Source organism: Prionailurus viverrinus, chromosome B1 (genome assembly GCF_022837055.1).
Source record: "Prionailurus viverrinus isolate Anna chromosome B1, UM_Priviv_1.0, whole genome shotgun sequence".
Lineage (NCBI taxonomy): Eukaryota > Metazoa > Chordata > Mammalia > Carnivora > Felidae > Prionailurus > Prionailurus viverrinus.
Window position 1 is genome coordinate 142,413,270 of NC_062564.1, and position 21,491 is coordinate 142,434,760.

Genomic DNA, 21,491 nt, shown 5'->3' on the forward strand with positions numbered 1-21,491 from the left:
GATCTTAAAAAAAAAAAAAGGACTTAAAAGCAATTTTGCAACTTCAGTAAGATGCAAGAAAATGCAGTCTTTATTAAATGGAAGCAAGCAGCAATAAAGAAAGAATAAGCATTAGGATAAAAAACTAGATGAACCAGTGAGAGGAAAAATAAGGAAGAATTAAAAGAAAATTAAAGTGAAATAGTCAAATTAAAATCAATACTAGAAGTGGTAAATGCAAACTCAAGAAGCTCTCTCCATATGAAGAGGAAAGACACAAAGTGAAAAATGGTAAGAAAGAACATGATTGATAATAAGGGGGGAGGGGAGCAATCCAAGAATCATCATAACTTTCTGGAGAAATGAGAATAATTGGAATTAATATGATTAAATCAAAACCATAACTGGAGAAAGCATTTAAAAAACTAGAATACAGACTGAAAGGGCTTCACCATATTCTAGGCAACAAGGTGAAAAGACACCTCACCTAGAAATATCCTGAAAAATTTTTTTGATTATAAAGATAAAGATACAACCTGCAAGAATCCAACAGACTAAAATTAGCTGAACACAATGGAATAGAAAGCAGACAGACATCAGACTTTCCCACCAGGGCACCAGATTTCAGGATTCAGTGGAAAAGAGTCCACAGAGTTGGGATGTGAAGAAATTAATAATGGCTCCCAATTTTTGACCCCTCCAATTATACCTAATGTATGTGGGCAATAAGAAAATGATTTTCAGGGGCGCCTGGGTGGCTCAGTCAGTTAAGCATCTGACTTCGGCTCAGGTCATGATCTTGCAGTTCATGAGGTCGAGCCTCATGTTGAGCTCTGCTAATAGCTCAGAGCCTGGAGCCCGCTTCAGATTTTGTGTCCCCCCACCCCTCTCTGCCCCTCCCCTGTTTGTGCTCCGTCTCTCTCTCTCTTTCTCAAAAATAAATAAACATTAAAATTTTTTTTAAATAATAATTTTCAAACACTTAGTGGCTGAGAAGACATACAATCTTCTACCTTTCTTGAAAGAAGATTCAAAGATGAGGTTCAACCTACTCAGATTAATCAACATGGGGAATGGGAAAATTATAGTATTTAAAAAAATTGGTGGTAATATCATCAGAAACAACTCTCATCAGACCGAACAGACCATTTTAATGTACCTACAAAAATGTGGATGGGTCAGAGCTCTGTTCACAAGGCATCTGGACAAAAGTTGAAAGCAAGCAATTTCAGTATAAATTTACATCCCTCCCTAAGGGAACAACACCCTGTTTGAACATATGATATTTCTTTTTGTCAGAGATTATCACCAACTTCTCTTTTATTGTTATTAATTTATTTTTTAATTTAAATCCAAGTTAGTTAACATAGAGTGTAATAATGATTTCAAAAATAGAATTTAGTGATTCATCACTTACATATGACACCCAGTGCTCATCCCAACAAGTGCCCTCCTTAATGCCCATCGCCCAGTTAGCCCATCTGCCCACTCAACACCCTGCCAGCAACCCTCAGTTTATTCTCTGTATTAAAGAATCTCTTATGGTTTGTCTCCTTGTTTTTATCTTATATTTGCTTCCATCCCTCTATGTTCATCTGTTTTATTAATTCCACATATAAGTGAAATTATATATTTGTATTTCTCTGACTTATTTTGCTTAGTATAATACACTCTAGTTCCATCCACGTTGCTGCAAATGGAAAGATTTCATTCATTTTGATTGTTGAGTAATATTCCATTATATATTATATATATAATCAGCATTATATATATTGCTGAGTATATTCCATTATATATACCACATCTTCTTTATCCATTTGCTGAGTAATATTCATATATATATATGTGTGTGTGTATATATATATATATATATATATACACACACACACACACACACACACACACACACACACACACATACCACATCTTCTTTATCCATTCATCAGGCAATGGACATTTGGGCTTTCTCCATACTTTGGCTATTGTCAATAGTGCTGCTGTAAACATTGGGGTGCATGTGCCCCTTCAAATCACTCCTATATCCTTTGGATAAATACCTAGTAGTGCAATTGCTAGGTTATAGGGCAGTTCTATTTTTAATTTTTTGAGGAACCCCCATTCTATTTTCAAGAGTGGCTGCAGCACTTTGCATTCCCACCAGCAGTGCAACAAAGATCCTCTCTCTCTGAATCCTTGCCAACATCTGTTGTTGCCTAAGTTGTTAATGTTAGCTATTCTGACAAGTGTTAGGTAGTAGCTCATTGTGGTTTTGATTTGTATTTCCCTGATAATGAGCAATGTTGATCATCTTTTCATGTGTCTGTTAGCCATCTGGATGTCTTCTTTGGAAAAATGTTTATTCATGTCTTTTGTCCATTTCTTCACTGGATTGTTTTTTGGGTGTTGAGTTTGATAAGTTCTTTATCTCATATGTCATTTGCACATGTCTTCTCCCATTCCTTCATTTGCCTTTCAGTTTTGCTGATTGTTTCCTTCGCTTTGCAGAAGTTTTTTATCTTGATGACGTCCCAATAGCTCATTTTTGCTTTTGTTTCCCTTGCCTCTGGAGATGTTGAGTGAGAAGTGGCTGCAGCCAAGGTCAAAGAGGTTTTGGCCTGCTTTCTCCTCAAGGATTTTGATGGCTTCCTGTCTTACATTTAGGTCTTTCATCCATTTTGAGTTTATTTTTGTGTATGGTGTAAGAAAGTGGTCCAGGTTCATTCCTCTTGTGTGTTGCTGTCCAGTTTTCCCAACACCATTTGCTGAAGAGATTTTTATTCCATTGGATATTCTTTCCTGCTTTGTCAAAGATTAGTTGGCCATACCTTTGTGGGTCTATTTCTGGGTTCTCTGTTCTGTTCCATTGATCTATGTGTCTGTTTTTGTGCCAGTGCCATACTGTCTTGATGATTACAGCTTTGTAATATAGCTTGAAGTCTGGACTTGTGATGCTTCTAGCTTTGGTTTTATTTCTCAATCTTTTCATTGAGGGCTGATTTGTGACCCAGTATGTGATCTATTATGGAGAATATTCCATGTGAACTTGAGAAGAAAGTGTATTCTGCTGGTTTAGAATGAAATGTTCTGAATATCATCTGTTAAGTCCATCTCGTCTAGTGTGTCATTCAAAGCCATTGTCCCCTTGTTGATTTTCTGCTTAGATGATCTGTCCATTGTTGTAAGTGGGGTGTTGAAGTCCCCTACTATTATGGTACTATTATCAATGAGTTTCTTTGTTTGTGATTAATTGATTTATATATTTGGGTGCTATCACATTGGGCACATAAATGTTTACAATTGTTAGATTTTCTTGGTGAATAGACCCCTTAATTATGATATAATGCCCTTCTTCACCTCTTGTTGCAGTCTTTATTTTAAAATCTAGTTTTTCTGATATAAGTATGGCCACTCCAACTTTCTTTTGATGACCATTAGCATGATAGATGGTTCTCCAACTCCTTGCTTTCAATCTTCAGGTGTCTTTAGGTCGAAAATGAGTCTCTCGTGGGGCACCTGGGTGGCTTAGTCAGTTAAATGTCTGACTTTGGCCCTGGTCATCATCTCACGATTTGTGGTTTGAGCCCCTCGTCAGGCTCTATGCTGACAGCTCAGAGCCTGAAGCCTGCTTCGGATTCTGTGTTTCCCTCTCTCTCTCTCTGCCCTTCCCCCACTCATACTCTGTGTCTCTTCCTCTCAAAAATAAATGAACATTAAAAAAATTTTGAAGTAGTTCTTGTAAGCAGCATATAGATGGGTCTTGTTTTCTTATCCATTCTTATACCCTATGTCTTTTGATTGGAGCATTTAGTCCATTTAGATTTAGAGTGAGTACAGAAAGATATGAATTTAGTGCCATTGTGTTGCCTGTAGAGTTGATGTTTCTGGTGATGTTCTCTGGTCCTTTCTAGTCTTTGTTACTTTGGTGTTTTGTTTTGTTTTTTCTTTTCTCCACTCAAAGAGTCCCCTTTAAAATTTCTTGCAGGGCTGGTTTAGTGGTCACGAACTCTTCTAGCTTTTATTTGTCTGGGAAACTCTTTATCTCTCCTTCTATTTTGAATGACAACTTTGCTGGATAAAGAATTCTTGGCCACATATTTTTCTGATTCAGCATGTTGAATATATCCTGCTACTCCTTTCTGGCCTGCCAAGTTTCTGTGGATAGGTCTGCTGCATATCTGATCTATCTTCCCTTATAGGTTAAGGACTTTTTTCCCTTGCTGCTTTCATAATTCTTTCCTTATCTCTGTATTTTGTGAATTTGACTATGATGTGCCTTGTTGATGGTCATTTTTTGTTGAATCAAATGGGAGTTCTCTGGATTATCCCAGCCTCTAAAATGTGATTACAACCATGAAACAAAAAAAAATATATCCACATTTGCCTACAAAAAAATTGGAATAAATTACCCCCAAAATATATGTGGTGTTTTTGAATGGTAGAAATATAGATGATCATTTTCTGCTTTTCTGCCTTTTCCAAACTTTGCTTAGTAAGTACAGATTCCTTTTACAATTTAAAAGAAAAAAAAAACTCTTACATTAAAAATCAAGTTTTTTCTGGAGCTCAAGACCTGGAAATACACTTTTTCTGATGGACTTGTGTGTTTTTAACATTTAATGAGTTAATGCATATAAAATAGTTGCAATCATGTTCAAGTCTGTTAGTGACTATTGTTATTGTGATTATTACTATATATAAATGTTATATAACTCAACATTTTGGAAGGCCATATAGTATAATGGTTAAAAATATGAGTCAGGTGGGGCACCTGGGAGGCTTAGTCAGTTGAGCATCCATCTTCGGCTCAGGCCCCATGATCTCACAGTTTGTGAGTTTGAGACTTGCATTGGGCTCACTGCTGTCAGCATGGAGCCTACTTCAGATCCTCTGTCCCCCTCTCTCACTGCCCCTCTACCACTCACCCTTTCTCTCTCTCTCAAAAATAAATAAACATTAAAAAAAATATGAGTTGGGTGTGGTCTGTTGAATTTGTGATGCAGAATTGACTAGGTTAGAAGCACTGCTACTTCCTAACTGTGGTACCTTACGCAAGTCACTTAAGCTCTCCATATCTCAGTTTCATCTACCAGCAAGAGGGGATGATAATAATGGTTCTTACTTCATCAGGTTTTTATGAGAACTACAAAGCCCTTAAAATTAATGACTGGCACATAATAAATGCCAAAACTGTGGTGATGGTGATGACAACGATGATGGTAGAAGGTAGACAGTGGTGGTGATGTTACCATCAAAAGCTTAAATTTTATAATGCCCCTTTATATCATCAGAACATCTCATATTTAATAATGATATTAAATCAAGAAAAATATTTCTAAATAATCTGAGAGTTGTTTTTCTAAAGTATGTGATGGCAAAAATACAAACTTAATGATACAAGAGTGATTAAAATCAACCTATTTTTAAGACTCCAGAATGCTTGTATATCAGCTAGCTCTAAAGTATGGTACCAAATTTCATCTTTTTAAATTAATTATGTATATCAGTGCAAAGTATATGTGAGTGCAGTGTTTGAAGCTAGAGTTTGTGTTTAATGTTTTTAAAAATGGGAACTAGCACTTTCAGTTATTCCAATATCTATCCCCCTAACAGGCAGTCCATTAAGGTTAAAAAATGTAAAGCAGAAGGCTCACAATGTGGTGTTTCCTCCATGCCTCCTCCCACTTTCCTTATTGCAATGGTGGCAAACTGTTTAATTACCCTTCATACACAAGGGAACTGAATCCTGGAAAGTGCTAAATCAAAATGCCCCAACACTACAGCGTCCTCTGAATGTGAGATATTGTGCAACTCTACAGAGAAGCTCATTTGTAATCTCAGCACTGGGAGAAGACTTTGTGATGAATTGGGAGATGTGACATGAGCATGGTGGTTGTGGTAGGGTGGGTAATACAATCTAGTCTTTCAATTAGATACATTTTCCCTTTATTTGGCATTTAGCATTTCTTGTCTAATTGCCTTTTGTCTGCCTTTAAAAATATTGCCCAATTGTCACAATATGCCATGTTATTGATTTTGTTTTATTTGACACAAAGTACTGCTCTGTATCAACTGAATGTTGGCTTCCAGCTTTTCCTTAGATCAAAAATGAGCTGTTTTTCAACTGGAGGCAAACTCCTTTCATGGTTATCTGTCAACTGCCAAGGAACATCCATAGGAGCCTCTGGAAGAGTAAAAACTATAAAATACCATGTATACCACATTTATTTGCCATTGATTTTCTCTTCTAAATTTGTGTGAAGAGTCTAATGTTTTGAAAATCAGATGAACTTTAAATGAAGAACAAAATCCCACCATTTTTTAAAGCTTCCCAGAGAAGATTTGAATAACTTGAATCGTTATAAGAATTAAAAAGTACACATCTGGATAATCATGTTCAAAGACATGCATATGTCTTTAAAAGCAAGGCTATACCTATGCACTGAGACACAATACCTGATCATATTACTGGCTTTTCCAGATGTTTAGCTTGTCATTTTTGCAACATCTGCAACTGCCTTCTTTGTAGGTACCCTCAAGGCTCACTTTCATTACGTAAAGATTAGCCTAAATGGCTGATAATTAGACCTATCTATAGCTTCTAACAGTAAAAGAAACATCTCAAGGGTGGTCTCCAAAAGTATAAGGAAAACAAAACTGCCTTTGCTTCTTTTTCCTAGTACTTTTGAGGCCTGCCTGACAAACTCAGAAGAGGCTCAAATTCCTGAACAGTGAAGTTAATAGTCTATGAAGGATCCATTTAGAGGCTGTCTTCCTTACCTGGTTACAAAACAGAGGTTGACACTGAGCTGTGAAGCACTGGGCGACCCCATTTCTACACACACATTTAGCACACCGACTCAGTGGCCAGTCTTCCCCATCCTGGAATACACGGCCTTCATAGGAACAAGGTTCTGGAAGGTCAGAAAAAATAAGGATTACTGGGGGGATTGTACTTGCTGATCCCAGGGCTGACTGCATGGGTGTGCAGCCAGTGTAGTCACACAGGGCCCTGTGGTTGGGGGTGCTCAGACTTGGGGATTAAAACTCTGCAGTCAGGGGCACCTGGGTGGCTCAGTCAGTTATGTGCCTTACTCTTGATTTTGGCTCAGGTCAGGATCTCAAGGTTTGTGAGTTGGAGCCCCATGTCGGGATTCACCCTGGGGAGCCTGCTTGATATTATATATAGATGATGATATAGATGATATAGATATAGATAGATATAGATTAGATATATAGAGATAGAGATAGAGATAGAGATAGAGATAGATAGATATAGATATATGTCCCTCTCTTTCTGCCCCTCCCTTTCTCTCTCTGTGTCTCTCTTTCAAAATAAATAAACAAACTTTAAAGAAAAAAAACTCTGCAGTCACAGTATGGAGTTCTTAATAACTTCCTAAGTTTTGTAAGTGAAGTCTGGCGAGACAACGTAACATGTGCTAGGGAGCCTCAGCTGATGCATGGTCCTGCATTCCACTACCCCCTTGCCTTCCTGAGATGGGTTCTCAGCCACTTGCTCCCAAAATCACACTCAGTTGATGCGGAGAACAAAGGCAAAAGAAATGTAAGAAAAGATTAAATTTCCTCCGCAGCCCATTGACAAGTACTTAAGACAGGGTGACCTTCCTCTAGGAACTCAGCTGCCTTGATATTAATGCTTTGTTAAGGGCAAAAGGCAACCTTAGTTTGACATTAGCCCGACCTCCAGGATCCTATAAGTCTTCTTAAACTTATAAAAATCCCTTTAGAAACTTCCTTTACCTCTACCACCCCAACCAAGATATATGTTAGTAATCATTCTCCAAGCATATGGCCCACTGATATACATCTGAAGGACCTCATGTCTAAGGTTTTACTAGACAGTAGTAAATGATCCTAACAGCAGCTAGCTCCTCAAAGTCCTGGAAACCTTGCTTCCAAATTCCTTAGAGACTTATGCTCTCCCTAACCCCCTTCCAATGAAAGTATATAATCAGTCACTCCTCACAACCCCAGCGCAGTTCTTTCTGCCCACAGATCCTGTCCCTGTGTTTTAATAAAACCACATTTTTTGCACCAAATATGTCTCCAGAATTCTTTCTTGACTGTTCATTCCTGGACCCCGACATCACTGTGAACACTGCCATCTTGCACCCACAGCAGGGACCTGGATGCGGGTGCTAGGGGAGTACATATGCCCTATGCACCAAGTAGCAGGATGTGGCCTTGGGGTGCCTGTAAGGTCTCCACCAGCCCAGGAAGTATCCCCACGCCTGAAGGAGTAGGACATTAAATCGCAAATTAAAAACTTGACAGTTGAGAAAGACCACAGAAGAAAGACCCACTGCCTTTTGAACAAGGGGCCCTGTATTTTCATTTTGCACCTAGCAAATTATGAAGTTGGCCCTGGCTGATCCTCCAGTCTCTCCAGGCAAAATGCTTCCAATATGTCTTTCTCATGGAGGCCAAGAAGAAAGCCTCTTAAAGCATAAGAAAGGATCCCACAAACTCAGCCAGCCTACTCACCACCCACAAACTCTGTTGTTCAAGTATTTTTACTTGCAGGGTTATTTGGCCCAAAGCAGCTAGCTGTCAGTCCTCTTCTGGTGGATGACATCTGAAATGTGTGAGGCAAGCATTGTACTTTCATCATTTCCTAAGCATACTTTTTAATCCCTGTAATGGTTCTCCAGAGTAACGGATTGCCAGGAATGGAATAACAGGGGATGAGAAAGAAACCAGGGTCTTTTCAAAGGGAAAAGGCAAAAATAAGAGTGTAGCTTCCAGGTATTATTAAATAAAAGAATAATTTTTGTAATCATATGCCAGGAGAGGATGTAATGCAGTAATGACAATAATTTGTATTTGTCGTGAAGTATGCACTATTTAGTTATAAAAATGGGAGCGACATATAGTCCTAAACTGTAATAAAAGGAGGACTTGGACCAAGCACGGACTCCAAGGTAAGGACCTGGAAATGTGCCCCTGGCTTGCTGAACGGGGCCTCGGTCTGTAGGCAGGCATATTCTCCACAGTGAAGGTGCCATAGAGACAAATGAGTTACCGGCTTCTTGCTCTGTGTGTCTTGGAGAAAGATGTTATGTCATTTCAAAGACCAGCCAGCAGAATTAGCGCTAGTGATGCTACATGGAGAAGTGATTTGTTCATTCTTCTCTCTGCCAAGAGGCAGGAGGAACTACGTTGGCCCTTATGGAATCATATCAGAGAATCTCGTCCCTCCTCTTTTTCCTTCTTGGGAGCTGCGGATGCAGAGGGATGCATCTGGCCAGCACAAAATAAATAAATCAGAAACTTGCAGAATCCCAAATCTGGAATGGAGCTTGGAGATCAGTTCCAGCCTCACTCTCTGCAACATTGCTTCTGCCAAGTATAAGGATCCAATTTGGTTCCAGTAAAGAACCGGGTTAGGGGTCTTTGAGCCACACTGAGCAAGAAAAAGTTGGGATGTCACCACGTAAACCTCAAAGGCAAAGAGGGTTTCTTTCCAGAAGTTCATACTCACTCCCAGGGCCCACACAGACTGGGCAGCAGCTCCCTTCAGGGATGAATTCCAGCTCCTGCTGTGTGCACAACAGCGGTGGGCATGGCTGGGGCATGCATCGGACTTCCCCATGCGTACACGAGCACACACTGCATGGGGAGGAGGCCCACTCTGTCCCATGCTGGGGGTGAGGGGAAAAAAGAATAAGAAGGTTATTGTCAGAATATAGCTTTCATCTGACCAGACAGAAGCAAACCTCTTACACAAATGAAGGACGGTGCTCAGGAGAGATGGAAGAAGGCTCTAGGCTTACAAGGTTAAGACCAGGATTTATAATGTTCCAAGCCAGAGACCAATTAAAAACCTGAATTTTCTTTTCTTTTTAGTATCCCTAAGATTTATATTTGAAAATTTCAGAAATACACAAAAAGAAAATAAAAGGTACCCTAACCCCAATCATTTAAAAAATTCTATAAAGTCTAAAGTAAAATATACACACATATACATACATATATTTACTGAATTCTTTTTTTTTAATATATGAAATTTATTGTCAAATTGGTTTCCATACAACACCCAGTGCTCATCCCGAAAGGTGCCCTCCTCAATACCCATCACCCACCCTCCCCTCCCTCCCACCCCCCATCAACCCTCAGTTCTCAGTTTTTAACAGTCTCTTCTGAATTCTTTATAATGGTCCTATTATTTTCAATAGCTCTCACTCTGTTCCTCTTTCTCTCTCTCTTTCTTTCTCTTTTTTTGCCTTTATTTTTTAAAACCCTGATTAGTTCCCATATTCCTCTTTTCCTATCCTTCCTCCTCCCTGTCCCCCTCTGCCTGTCTCCTGCTCCAATAATCTTTAGGTCCTGGGGAAATACGACAGCCAGCAAGAGGCATCTGCTTCAGCCAGCTCTTCCACAAACTACAGAGCCAACTCTGAGCCCATCTACATACACAGAATGCTGCTAATCCACTTCAGGTTGGGATATGATGTTCCCAAAGCTAGCACTGTATCAGTGATCTAACAGATCCCTGTTTTGAGTTCTATGACTTACTGAGTACCAAAAATATTTAAATGAGCCCCCCTTAGATATGATGCAGATTGGGGGTGGTGAACACTGAATATAAAAAGCTACAAATATGTTGATTGCCTGGGGAAGTAGCTGTCAAAATATGGCAGAATGGAATAATGGTGGCCTTTTACAAGATGTGTGTGTGTGGGGAGGGGGGGATAAGTTTAATGAATGAAATTTTCCTCCTATAACATTTTCTTAAATATTTGGAGACTGATTTCCTTTGCCTCTATTAAATGCAACATATGATGATAACTGATCCAGCACAAATCATGTATAGATTTCTACTAAAAACATCACACATTCCAGGTGCTCAATCACCTAAATATAATCTGGGGATTACAACTGTGCGACTGAGAAGCATAGAAAATAAATGTCCCCTTGCTTCTCAAGCTAGCATCCAGAATAGTTATTCAGCATTCCCAAACACAAAAGAACTCTGTCTTACCTAAACAAGTCAGTACCCCTTTATTCTGCAAATTACAGCCAGGTTGCAAGCAAGCCACGTCTGACGTTACTAATAACCTGTGCTATTATTATAATGATAGTAATAGGCACTCACAGTCATCCAATTATTTGGGAACGGAGTCCTCACCTTACTGTCACGAAGATTACTTTCTTCTAGATGGACTTACTGGAGCACAAGAGAACAATAATGCAAGTATGCACTGAGTCAGATGCATCAAGTGTTTCCTTGGAAGCTCCCAGCTCAGCCCTTCCTGCCTTAGGAACTGTGTGAGTGACTTAATCTTTCTAAATCTCAGCTTTCTGGTCTGAAAAACTGAAATGGTATGACAACATCCCCTTCACTGGGTTACTATAAGGATTATATGAGGTAGTTTTTTAAAGAGCAGGCAAGGGAGAGGAAGGGTGGCAGGTAGAGGGTGCTCAATCCTCTCCCCTCTTTCCACTGTGTTGAGTTCACAGCCTTCCTCCTCCTTTTCACACCCGTGTGCCATCTGTGACCATAGAAATGGACATAAATATCAAGGCCAAGTCCTCTACCACCAATTTTTATTTCTGCTATAATTAAATATAAAATTTAGTACAGCATATAAATGGGCAAGCCCACAACTTGCTAATAAACTATTAACTAATAAAAGATAGGGGGCAAGTCACCTTTATACTTTGAAAAGCCTAAGCATAAAAGCAAAGAAAGAAACTGTAAGAGAAAAACTGATAGGTTCTAATGAGTTAAAATTTTATTTTTTTAAGTTTATTTATTTTTGAGAAAGAGAGAGTGTGTGTGTGCACAAGCAGTGGAGGGTCAGAGAGAGAGGGAGACACAGAACCCAAAGCAAGATCCAGGCTCTGAGCTGTCAGCACAGAGCCCGATGCAGGGCTCGAACCCACGAACCATGAGATCATGACGTGAGCCGAAGTCAGACGCTTAACCAACTGAGCCACCCAGTCGCCCCTCTAATGAATTAAAATTTTTAAAGTCTGTCAAAAATACATTATAAACAAAGTCAAAAGGCAAACGACAAGCTGATAAAAATTGCAAATTATATTAATTAGAACTAAACTCTATTATATAAAGTCATTTCCAAGCAGTAAGAAAAAAAACAACAGAAAACAAGCTTATAGAATATTTAATGCTATAAATTGCAAAGAAATATTAATTAAAATAAAATTGGATAATACTTCTTAATATCAGATATGGGAAGAGTTTAAAATTCATAGTAGTGTTGGTGAAACAGCAGTGGAATGGCATTTTCTCCTTCACAGAGCCTTCCCTCACCACAGCACCTGGAATACTCAGCCAGGTGGGGCCTACCCAGGGTAATCACACCTGAAGAAAGGCGGCACGAGCCGTGATATTCCCACTGGATTTCTCATTAGACACAGACAACTTAAAATTGAATTTTAATGATCACAGATGTCACAGCTTCAATAATCAAAACTTTTAGATGCTTTGCCTGGGTGGCTCGGTCGGTTAAACGTCCGACTTCGGCTCAGGACATGATCTCACACTCCGTGAGTTTGAACCCCGCATCAGGATCTGTGCTGACAGCTTCTAGAGCTCAGAGCCTGGAGCGTGCTTTGGATTCTGTCTCCCTCTCTCTCTGCCCCTCCCCTGCTCGCACTCTGTCTCTCTCTCTCAAAAATAAATAAACATTAAAACAAATTTTAAAAAATCTTTAGATGCTTTGACCTACTAATTTCACTTAAAAGAAGTTATCTGAAGAAAATGATCAACAACACACAAAATGTTTAAATATAAGGAATTCCATTTCATTGTTCTTTATGTACCAAAGTTGGAAATATGATCATGAAAATTAGAAGTTATACAAATCCCTAACAATAGGAAATCATGTTCTCCAAGGTGTGCCAGGGAACTATACACAACACGTTATACTTAAAAAGTAAGACATAAACTGTACACAGAGTATAATTATAATTACGTAAGAACATATATCTCTATCCATCTCCCCTGCTACCTCCTCTCCAAAAAACTGAGAGAACACCGACAGTGATTTTCATAGCTTGAGAATTACCAATGATGTTTTTTCTGCTTACACACTTTTTTATTTTCCAATTTTCACCATAAACATATTTTTACTTTTGTCGTCAGAAGGCAAATTACTGTTTAAAATATCGAATGAATCATTTATATGTCTTAAATAAACTAAAATGTGAAGGCTGCATATAAAACAGCTTGAAGTGAACTTCTTTATCTATTAAAAGTCAGAAGATTGCTTCTAAACATCTTGACATTTCACTTCATTAAAATAAGAGCTTGTTCTGTTGCTACTAAGAAACACTAACAGTTGTTTCTTAAACATTTGCAATCACACGACCTTTCACACAGAGACCACAAAAATTAATTACAATAACAACCTGTCAATCACCACATTTTTTCATCTGTAAAATGAGAGGGTTGTGTTAGCTAATCTCTTCAGTACCTTCAAGCTCTCTGATGATGTGCATCTATTATCTAACTCAAGAGACATAAAACGAGGCAGGGGATTCTCCCTTCACAATAAGCTTGAAAATTATGGGAATAACAGCAAACACTTGGTGGGGAATCTCCAATGCTTGGTGTCAAAGCCACAGAAGAAGATCCTTAGGGTGATCCAAAGGGCACAGTTTCTCTCTCTCCTCTCTCTGCCCCTCCCCTGCTTGTGTGCTCGCTCTCTCTCTCTCTCTCTCTCTCTCTCTCAAAATAAATAAACATTTTTTTTAAAAAGGGAGGGCGGGGAGGGGCGCCTGGGTGGCTCAGTCCGTTAAGCGACCAACTCTTGGTTTCAGCTCAGGTCATGATCTTATGGTTCTTGAGTTGGAGCCCTGCGTCAGATTCTGGGCTGACAGTGTGGAACCTGCTTGGGATTCTCTCTCCCTCTCTCTCTGCCCCTCCCCTGCTTGTGCTCTCTCTTAAAATAAATAAGCATTTAAAAAAATAACAAAGTGCACAGAGTGATGAAGACAAATTGCTCCCACATCTCTCTTGGGAAAAAGTCACATAAGTCCACTCCATTTTCCTCTCCTATGCTAAAACAGTGATGCCGCCCTGAGCAGAGGCAGATTAGAGATAAAGGGGCTTGGCACATGCTGATATATACATATATACATTATAATTATAATATAATACAATATAATTATAATATAATTATAATTATAGAATTTTATATATATATTTATATATAATTTCCTAGTGTTCTCTATACCCATTTACAAAAGCCTCACTTTTTATAAACACTGTGGCAGCAAAGAGAGCTTTGTAAAGTCAAGGAATAATAGATACACAAAGCAATGCCCCCAGATCTGGTTTTAGCTGTGTCATCTTAACCTCATTAATACCTTTTGGAAATATGAGATTTTGACATGGGACAAAAGTGCATTCTGCAGACAACATCTTAAATATATTCTTTTGCATAGCCAACTAATAAGTCGGCCTGGCTGTGACATAAGTCCAAAGGAAAGATAAGGTCATAAAGTATTTGCCTGGCTTACTGATGGAACAATAAAATAATTTTTCTTTGTATAATTTGTTCCTGTTATGAAGTTATAGATCCAGAATACTAACTATCTGGGAATGTTCAGTGCATATTATAATTACATCCTCTACTTTGAAGAGAACAAGGCTGCAGAATTCAATATTCATTTCTTCCTTCACACACATAAATTAGTACTGTTAGCGTCACAGACGGCAAGGCGAGCAGACCTCTCTCCTCTATTCAATCGAATGTGGGCACTAGGGCATCACCACTTTTCTTTTTCAGTGAATCTCCACACACTATCTTCTCAGACCTGACATTATCTAGTGATGGGATTCAATTAGTAAAAAAGGGAAAGAGAGAGGATTAATGGTCCTCTTCCCTCCCTTTCACAAGCTAATTTGTGGGGCAAAGAACAGGGAAAAGCATTCCAACGCTCTTTAGGAAAACATATTTCAGGCTTGTCTCCCTGAATGGTTGGCAAGGCTGGGCAGAGATCCAAACACTAATTTGAAGGGATAGCTTTCGGGAGGTCATGGATGAAATAGTCCCCCAAATGCTGGCTGTAATAAGCCCGTGTAAGACTCTCAAATAACCTGGAGTCAGCCAAATGGCTCATGTGTTTTCCTCACTCCAGGGAAGATGTCGGGACTTGTCCTGACTTGTTAGAAGGCTGGTTGTGTAATAAGCTGTTTACCCTGCAAACAAAGGTGGTCCTCTAGTGAGGCGAGGCTGTTTCATTAAAGGGTGGCCTCCTAGTGCTGCCCTGGGCTGGACCCATCCTTGACTTTCCTTTGCTTCAACCCTATTCTCTTGAGACAGTATCACTTCAACAAATTCCCCTCCTGCCACACTTCCTACAGACTCTTGTAAAGCCCTCTCTTAGGAGAAAGCTTTCACCGTGGATCACCATTCTAAAGTTCTTAAAATATCGGGCTATTTTGTAGTTACAGGGAGAGCATCTCCATGACCTGCCCTATGGGATGCAAGCCAGAGGCTAAAGAGAAGATTATTGCTGTTCCATGAGAAAGGAGTGCTCTGGAATGCTTCCTAAGCAAGCAGAAAGGGTCAAAAACAAACAAACAAAAAAACCCCAAAACCCTCTAAGATTCAGGAAAAAACCTAGTGAGACAAGCAACAAGGTGAGAGTTGGAGCAAACCCAGACAAGTATTTAACCCACAGAAGAAAACAAATAATATTAAAAAGGCTTTGGCAAGAATCTAGGGGAAGTGAAAAAAGTGAGAGGAAGGAAGGGCAGAAAGGCAAGAAACATGATCATTTTAACCTTATTAAGACTAAAATTAGGAAATTTTTTTTGTCTCCACTTAAAAAAATCATTATTCTATCTCTATTTGAAGAAGTAGACCACTAGAGATTTTTTTCCTTCAAAATAGAGTTCCTGAAATTCAGCTTTTTCTCACTTACATCAAGTACCAGAAATATAACATTTTCTGAGGAGTACGTTTTGAAAGTTGCATATGGGAAAACGACACATGGATATGTTCTTACCCAGTTTAGAGCTTTCCATGTGATGTAATACAACAGAATGGGGTAGGGGGATGGGGGGAAGAAGGAGGGCTTTCTGAACTCTTCCAGAGAAAGCTGGAGGACAAGAGGATTTCATTTCTTAACTAATCCATCAGCAGATTGGTGGTCCTAGAACCACCCAGCCACATAGGTCGTTGGTCAGTGACCAGCATGCCATTGGGACAAGGAGATTGATAAGTTGGAGAAGGAATTTGTTCATTGTTTGAATCCTCCATTGATGTTTACTGGGAAAAGTTTAGCGTTAAGTGCCTGGTTAGGTGGGAAGCAAGGAAGATCACTACAAAGATGCAGAAAATACTGTCAATGTTCTCAAGCATCTTAAACCAAGATAAGAAGATTGTGCATGTGCAAAAATATAACACAAGAGAACAAGTGATAAATGTCATTAAACTACAAAGATTTATTGAATTCTGATTTTCCATGTCCCTAGTATCCTCACTCACTCGAGATGTCTGATTGTCCCCTGACCTTATTTTGGATACTAGGTGCTCCTTCGTTTGCGAGATTCAGCTTGGTGCTTTTGACCTTGAACCACACACCTATTCAAATCATTATGACCTGGGGCGCCTGGGTGGCGCAGTCGGTTAAGCGTCCGACTTCAGCCAGGTCACGATCTCGCGGTCCGGGAGTTCGAGCCCCGCGTCGGGCTCTGGGCTGATGGCTCAGAGCCTGGAGCCTGTTTCTGATTCTGTGTCTCCCTCTCTCTCTGCCCCTCCCCCGTTCATGCTCTGTCTCTCTCTGTCCCAAAAATAAATAAACGTTGAAAAAAAAAAAAATTCAAATCATTATGACCTGGCATTACTTCCACCACCATTATGCTCTGCAGCACTTTCCATTTCACAGGGGTCCCCTTCGGCAGCAAGGTTTACACCACTCCACATAATGCAGACTGAATTGAGCAGCAAAGGGTGATATGTGGTATGAAGACATTCCCAGCATAGATCCTGCTTGGGTGTCTTTCAGCAACACATTGTGCAGAACTGAAAGAGTGGCTTCCTCAGGTAATTAGGAGACAGTGGCTCAAGGGAGATGATCCTGTCCCACGGGGAAAGTACACTATGCTCACCGAGTTTTAGGTACACACTCTGAATAGCAGCCTAGAGTGGGTATATCAAATCCCACTAACCTGAATGGGCAGAGGCATTAACTTGGGGAGGGGTTTGTATCAGGTGGAAGATGAGGATTAAAAGCAAAGAGCCTCTTTCTACCACATTCAACATCACCTACTGCCTCAGGGTAACGTTTAGGTGTAAGTAAAGATGAACTGTACCCATTCCATTTTCATAAGTCCTATAAGAAACCTTGCAATTGTACTTTTTAATCAGTACTTAATGTCTATAAATTAATGCTAAAGGATCTGGAATGACAAAATATAATAAAAGAACTTTAGGATTGATTTCTAGTATTGTGGTTCTAAATGGGGGTAGGTGAGCATTTTGTCCCTTAGGGGAAATTTGTCCATGCCTGCAGACACGTCTGGTTGTCAGGACTTAGGGGTGCTTCCAGCGTCTATATAGAGGGTAAAAATCAGGAATGCTGCTAAATATCCTATAAGGCATAGGTCCCCACCACAAAGCCTAAAATGTCAATAGTGCTGAAGTGTAGAAACCTTACCGTAATTGAAAGAGCCTTGAATTAGGAGTAAGAAAACCCAGGTTCTAGGTCAGGTTATACCACTTATTAGTAACAAGACATTGGGCAAGTACCTTAAGCTCTTCACAATTCAACTTTTTCATCTACAATACAGGAGTAATAAGATCTGCCCTATTCACTCACTCAGGGTTGTTTGTAATTATCAAAGGGAAACAATATATGTGATACAGAGACAAGGTGGTAACTTCATTATTCAGCATCACAACTTCTTCAATCAACATTGTCGAACTACGCTTTATAGACACAAATTCAATCTACAAATATTTACGTAGGACCTATGAAATAAGTAGAACCATTTTAATTTTATTCAAGAAACCCAAATGCCTATGGAAAGTCAAATGGGCCTCAGGTCCTCCACAGCCCAGGCAAAGAAAAAAACCTCTCTTGTCAACACAAGTTCAGCATTCAGCTTTCCCTTGTCAATGATCTACAGGCATAGAATCAACCATAGGTCAGAAAACACTTACCGCATAGATTTTCTTTTCATGATGGCAAGATCCGGAAGTCCTCAACACACACTCAGGGCAGCACTGGTTGGCAGCTATTTGAAGCACTTCTCCCTGAGCATTTAAAAACAGCTCAGTGTAAAACAGCAGCAGGAAACACACTCACAGTGGCTCATGGGACCCCAAGTCATCTCAGATATACTAAATTTCATGAGTTTCCACAGGTGACAACAGACGGGATAAACCAAATAAACTGACAAAAAGGATTCTCTCTGTCAAGATGATCTTTTCTCAAAGTTAAAACGAACCCCCCTGTGAAAGCAATTTCCTTGAAAATTGTCTACACCTCTTCACATGTAATGAAGTGGAGAATTTTATTCGCTAGAAATGTTCCATCTGAGTGTCACACAAGAAAAGAAGTTGGGGTAAGAGAAGAGCTGTATCTCCCTGAAAAGTTTGTTTCCCTCTGCTGAGGAAAGAAGACTTGGGATGCGGGTGGGGGTGGGGTGGCCACAGAACTGGCAGGTCTTCTAGCTACCTCTGGAGGCCTGCTGCAGCCGGTGGGGGGTGGGGAGGGGGATGAAGTTCTGATATTCACTTTTACTGAACAGAGTAGCGAGGCACATGGGGCAGGGGACTGACAAAGCTGAGAGAGGAAACAGCATTGTTGTGAAGGTATCACGTGTACTGCAGAGAGCCAGCTAGAGTTCCTGGACTCCAATAAAGATCTACATTGTTTTTCAGGGCTACTGTAATTCGAATAGTGTTTCCTATCGAGATGCGATACTATCAAAGGAACGGGCTACCACGTGATACCCCGGGATCTCCTGGGAAGTTGTCATGTTAACTAACCATCCATTTGCCACTGTGAAGACTCCATCTATCCAAACATTATTAAAACTGTGGAGCAAAGAGCATATTTTGTCTTTGGGGCCCAGTGATCCTCTGACTCATCTTGCTTTTCCACTTAGAAATCTTAGCATTTCAACAAGTCTTAAAGAAGTGACAGACTGGGCAATGAGTAGTGATTTTGACCAAAAATGGTAAGAGAGCCTACATTAGCCAGGAAATCACAGCTTGTCCACAGAATAAAAGTCTACAAAGAAATCATCCAGTAGAATGAAAATGTGTGTGTGTGTGTGTGTGTGTGTGTGTGTGTGTGCATGCATGTGTGTGTATTAATGTCTCTTTGATATTTGAGGTTTCTTCCATTTAAAAAAATGTACCTACAGGAGAATTCTAATTTTATGTAACTACATCCACAAGAGTGGGTGAGAAATGGGACTAAGATTTTACCACTGTTAATCCACAAGACAGATAAATACAATTTTATCTAGCAACAGTGATCACCAAATGCCTCCTATTTGCTTGACAAGACATAAAATATACAATATGGGGTTTTATAAAATTGTTCATACTATGCAACATTAGTGACTTTTCAAAACAGTGCTCTCTGAACCCAAAAGGAAACTACACTTGTTTGATTTTCACAGTAAACTGTAGAAAACATATTAGCCTAATTTGCATTAAGAATTTCACACAGATAGAAAATAAGGTAATCCAAGTGTTGTTTATATTCTAACATGGAAGCAGGGAGCAAGGAAGAAAGGCAGATAAAATCAAGGACCATTTTATGCACCCAAATTAGTTTTGTTTTCTATAAAAATTTATTTTTCAGACTGGCCCTCAAAACTCATTTCATAATATAATATTATTTATTTGTGAACATCAGTAGGGGGCCCCAGCTTGAGTCTAACTATTGAACTTGTGGTAGAACATAAAAGAGGTGATTGGGTCTAAAGGAAGAGCAAAAGATTTTGCATGTGGGCGCTTAGAGAAGGAGAGACAGAGTTCTTGCTTCGTGACCATGTCACCTTGCATAGCCCTGTGAGCTGTGAGCTGCATGGAACACATAAACCTAGGGTTTGCATTGAGGAACAGTGGGAAGTAACTGTATGCACAAGAGACATCAGTGAAAATTGCTAGGGTTTCTGGGCAAGATTACTTGCATAGGATCTACAAAAATCAACCAACAATAATTATTATGATCATTTGGTAAAGATAGCTAACACTTAACTGAGTACTTAGAATAGCCAGGTACTCTTGTAAGCATATACATGTATGTGCATATACATATACATATATGTGTGTATGTATGTGTATATATGTATTATGTTTGTATATACACAATATATAATTTTCACAATTTAATTAGGTAAGTAGTATTATTAGCTGCATTGAGGCTTGCAGCCGAAACCCCACATGTAATATGGTGTTCCCTTGCATGGTATTGCCCTCCTCTATACATATATATTCTCCAGAAATCCTGAGGAGAGGACTGGTCCCCACAGGACTGGGTTAAATAATTAAGGTTCTAAATACCTCTGTTCTCTTTTTCTCAATATTTTTCTGTCTCTGTCTTTCTCCTTATTCCTAGGTAGCTAGCTCTCCAGCTAGCTATTCTAGATAGATATAGGAACTGGATATAGAATCTGTTAAGTATGGATAGGATGGATGGATAGATAGATAGATAGATAAATCGACAGAAAAAGAAGAAACATGTATCAGAATTTCCATTGACAATAGATTATTTCCAGTCAATCCATGAGTAAAACAAATTGTAAAAGGACTTTTAAACATTTTTAAAACATGAGAGTAACAAAAGTTATTTACTAATAATAATAACTTAGGGTACAATGGTGATTCATTAACCTGTGCCGTGAACTAATGTAAGTATACCACAGCAGATTTGAATGACAACACATATTGCTGAGAAACACAAAGGAAAACTTAAAAACAACATAGTAGAGTAGAAATTATATTCGGTCATGAGTCAGGGCCTAAAGTATTGTCATGGCTGGACCACTTGCTAGCTCTGTGTTTTTGAGCAAGTGACTAAACGCCTACAGGTCTGTTTCTTTGTCTATAGAATGAGAAATTCTGACTAAATGAATTCCAAAGGACTCTTGTAGTTCTATCACTCCATAATCTATTTCATTACTTAAAATAAAGAACCCAAGTGCTCTATGATATACTCACATGATCCTGGAGTAGGAAATTTCTTATGGTTGGATCATTTGGTCCAACCCTCTCATTTTACACAGAAGAAAACTCCTTAGAGTTTCGCAGTCTTCAATTATGTCATTCTTTTTATTACTATCATTCACCAATTTTCTGATCACTCTTTCATACTCACTCACTAAAGACTTGGCTCTGAGGTCGCAGTTTCTTTTCTACACTATGTCTAGATATAATTCTGGACAACTTCAATGTCCATGAAACTGGCATTCTATCCTTGTACATTCTTAACCACTTCAATTCAAACAATCCTCCTCTCCGCTTCACTTGAGTCCCCACATGGTCATGGTTGAC

The 21,491-nt window shown here is 39.3% G+C and overlaps 1 protein-coding gene across 2 annotated transcripts in view; it reads right to left on the reverse strand.

Moving 5' to 3' along the window:
* Nucleotides 1-21,491, reverse strand: part of FRAS1 (Fraser extracellular matrix complex subunit 1) — a 426,783-nt gene that overhangs the window by 245,831 nt on the left and 159,461 nt on the right. For both annotated transcript variants that reach the window (XM_047855347.1, XM_047855346.1), the window contains exons 4-6: nt 18,141-18,233; nt 9,482-9,641; nt 6,757-6,890 (exon numbers count right to left, since the gene is read on the reverse strand). In XM_047855347.1, the coding sequence (XP_047711303.1) occupies nt 6,757-6,890; nt 9,482-9,641; nt 18,141-18,233 (387 nt within the window). The remainder of the gene's footprint in view (nt 1-6,756; nt 6,891-9,481; nt 9,642-18,140; nt 18,234-21,491) is intronic.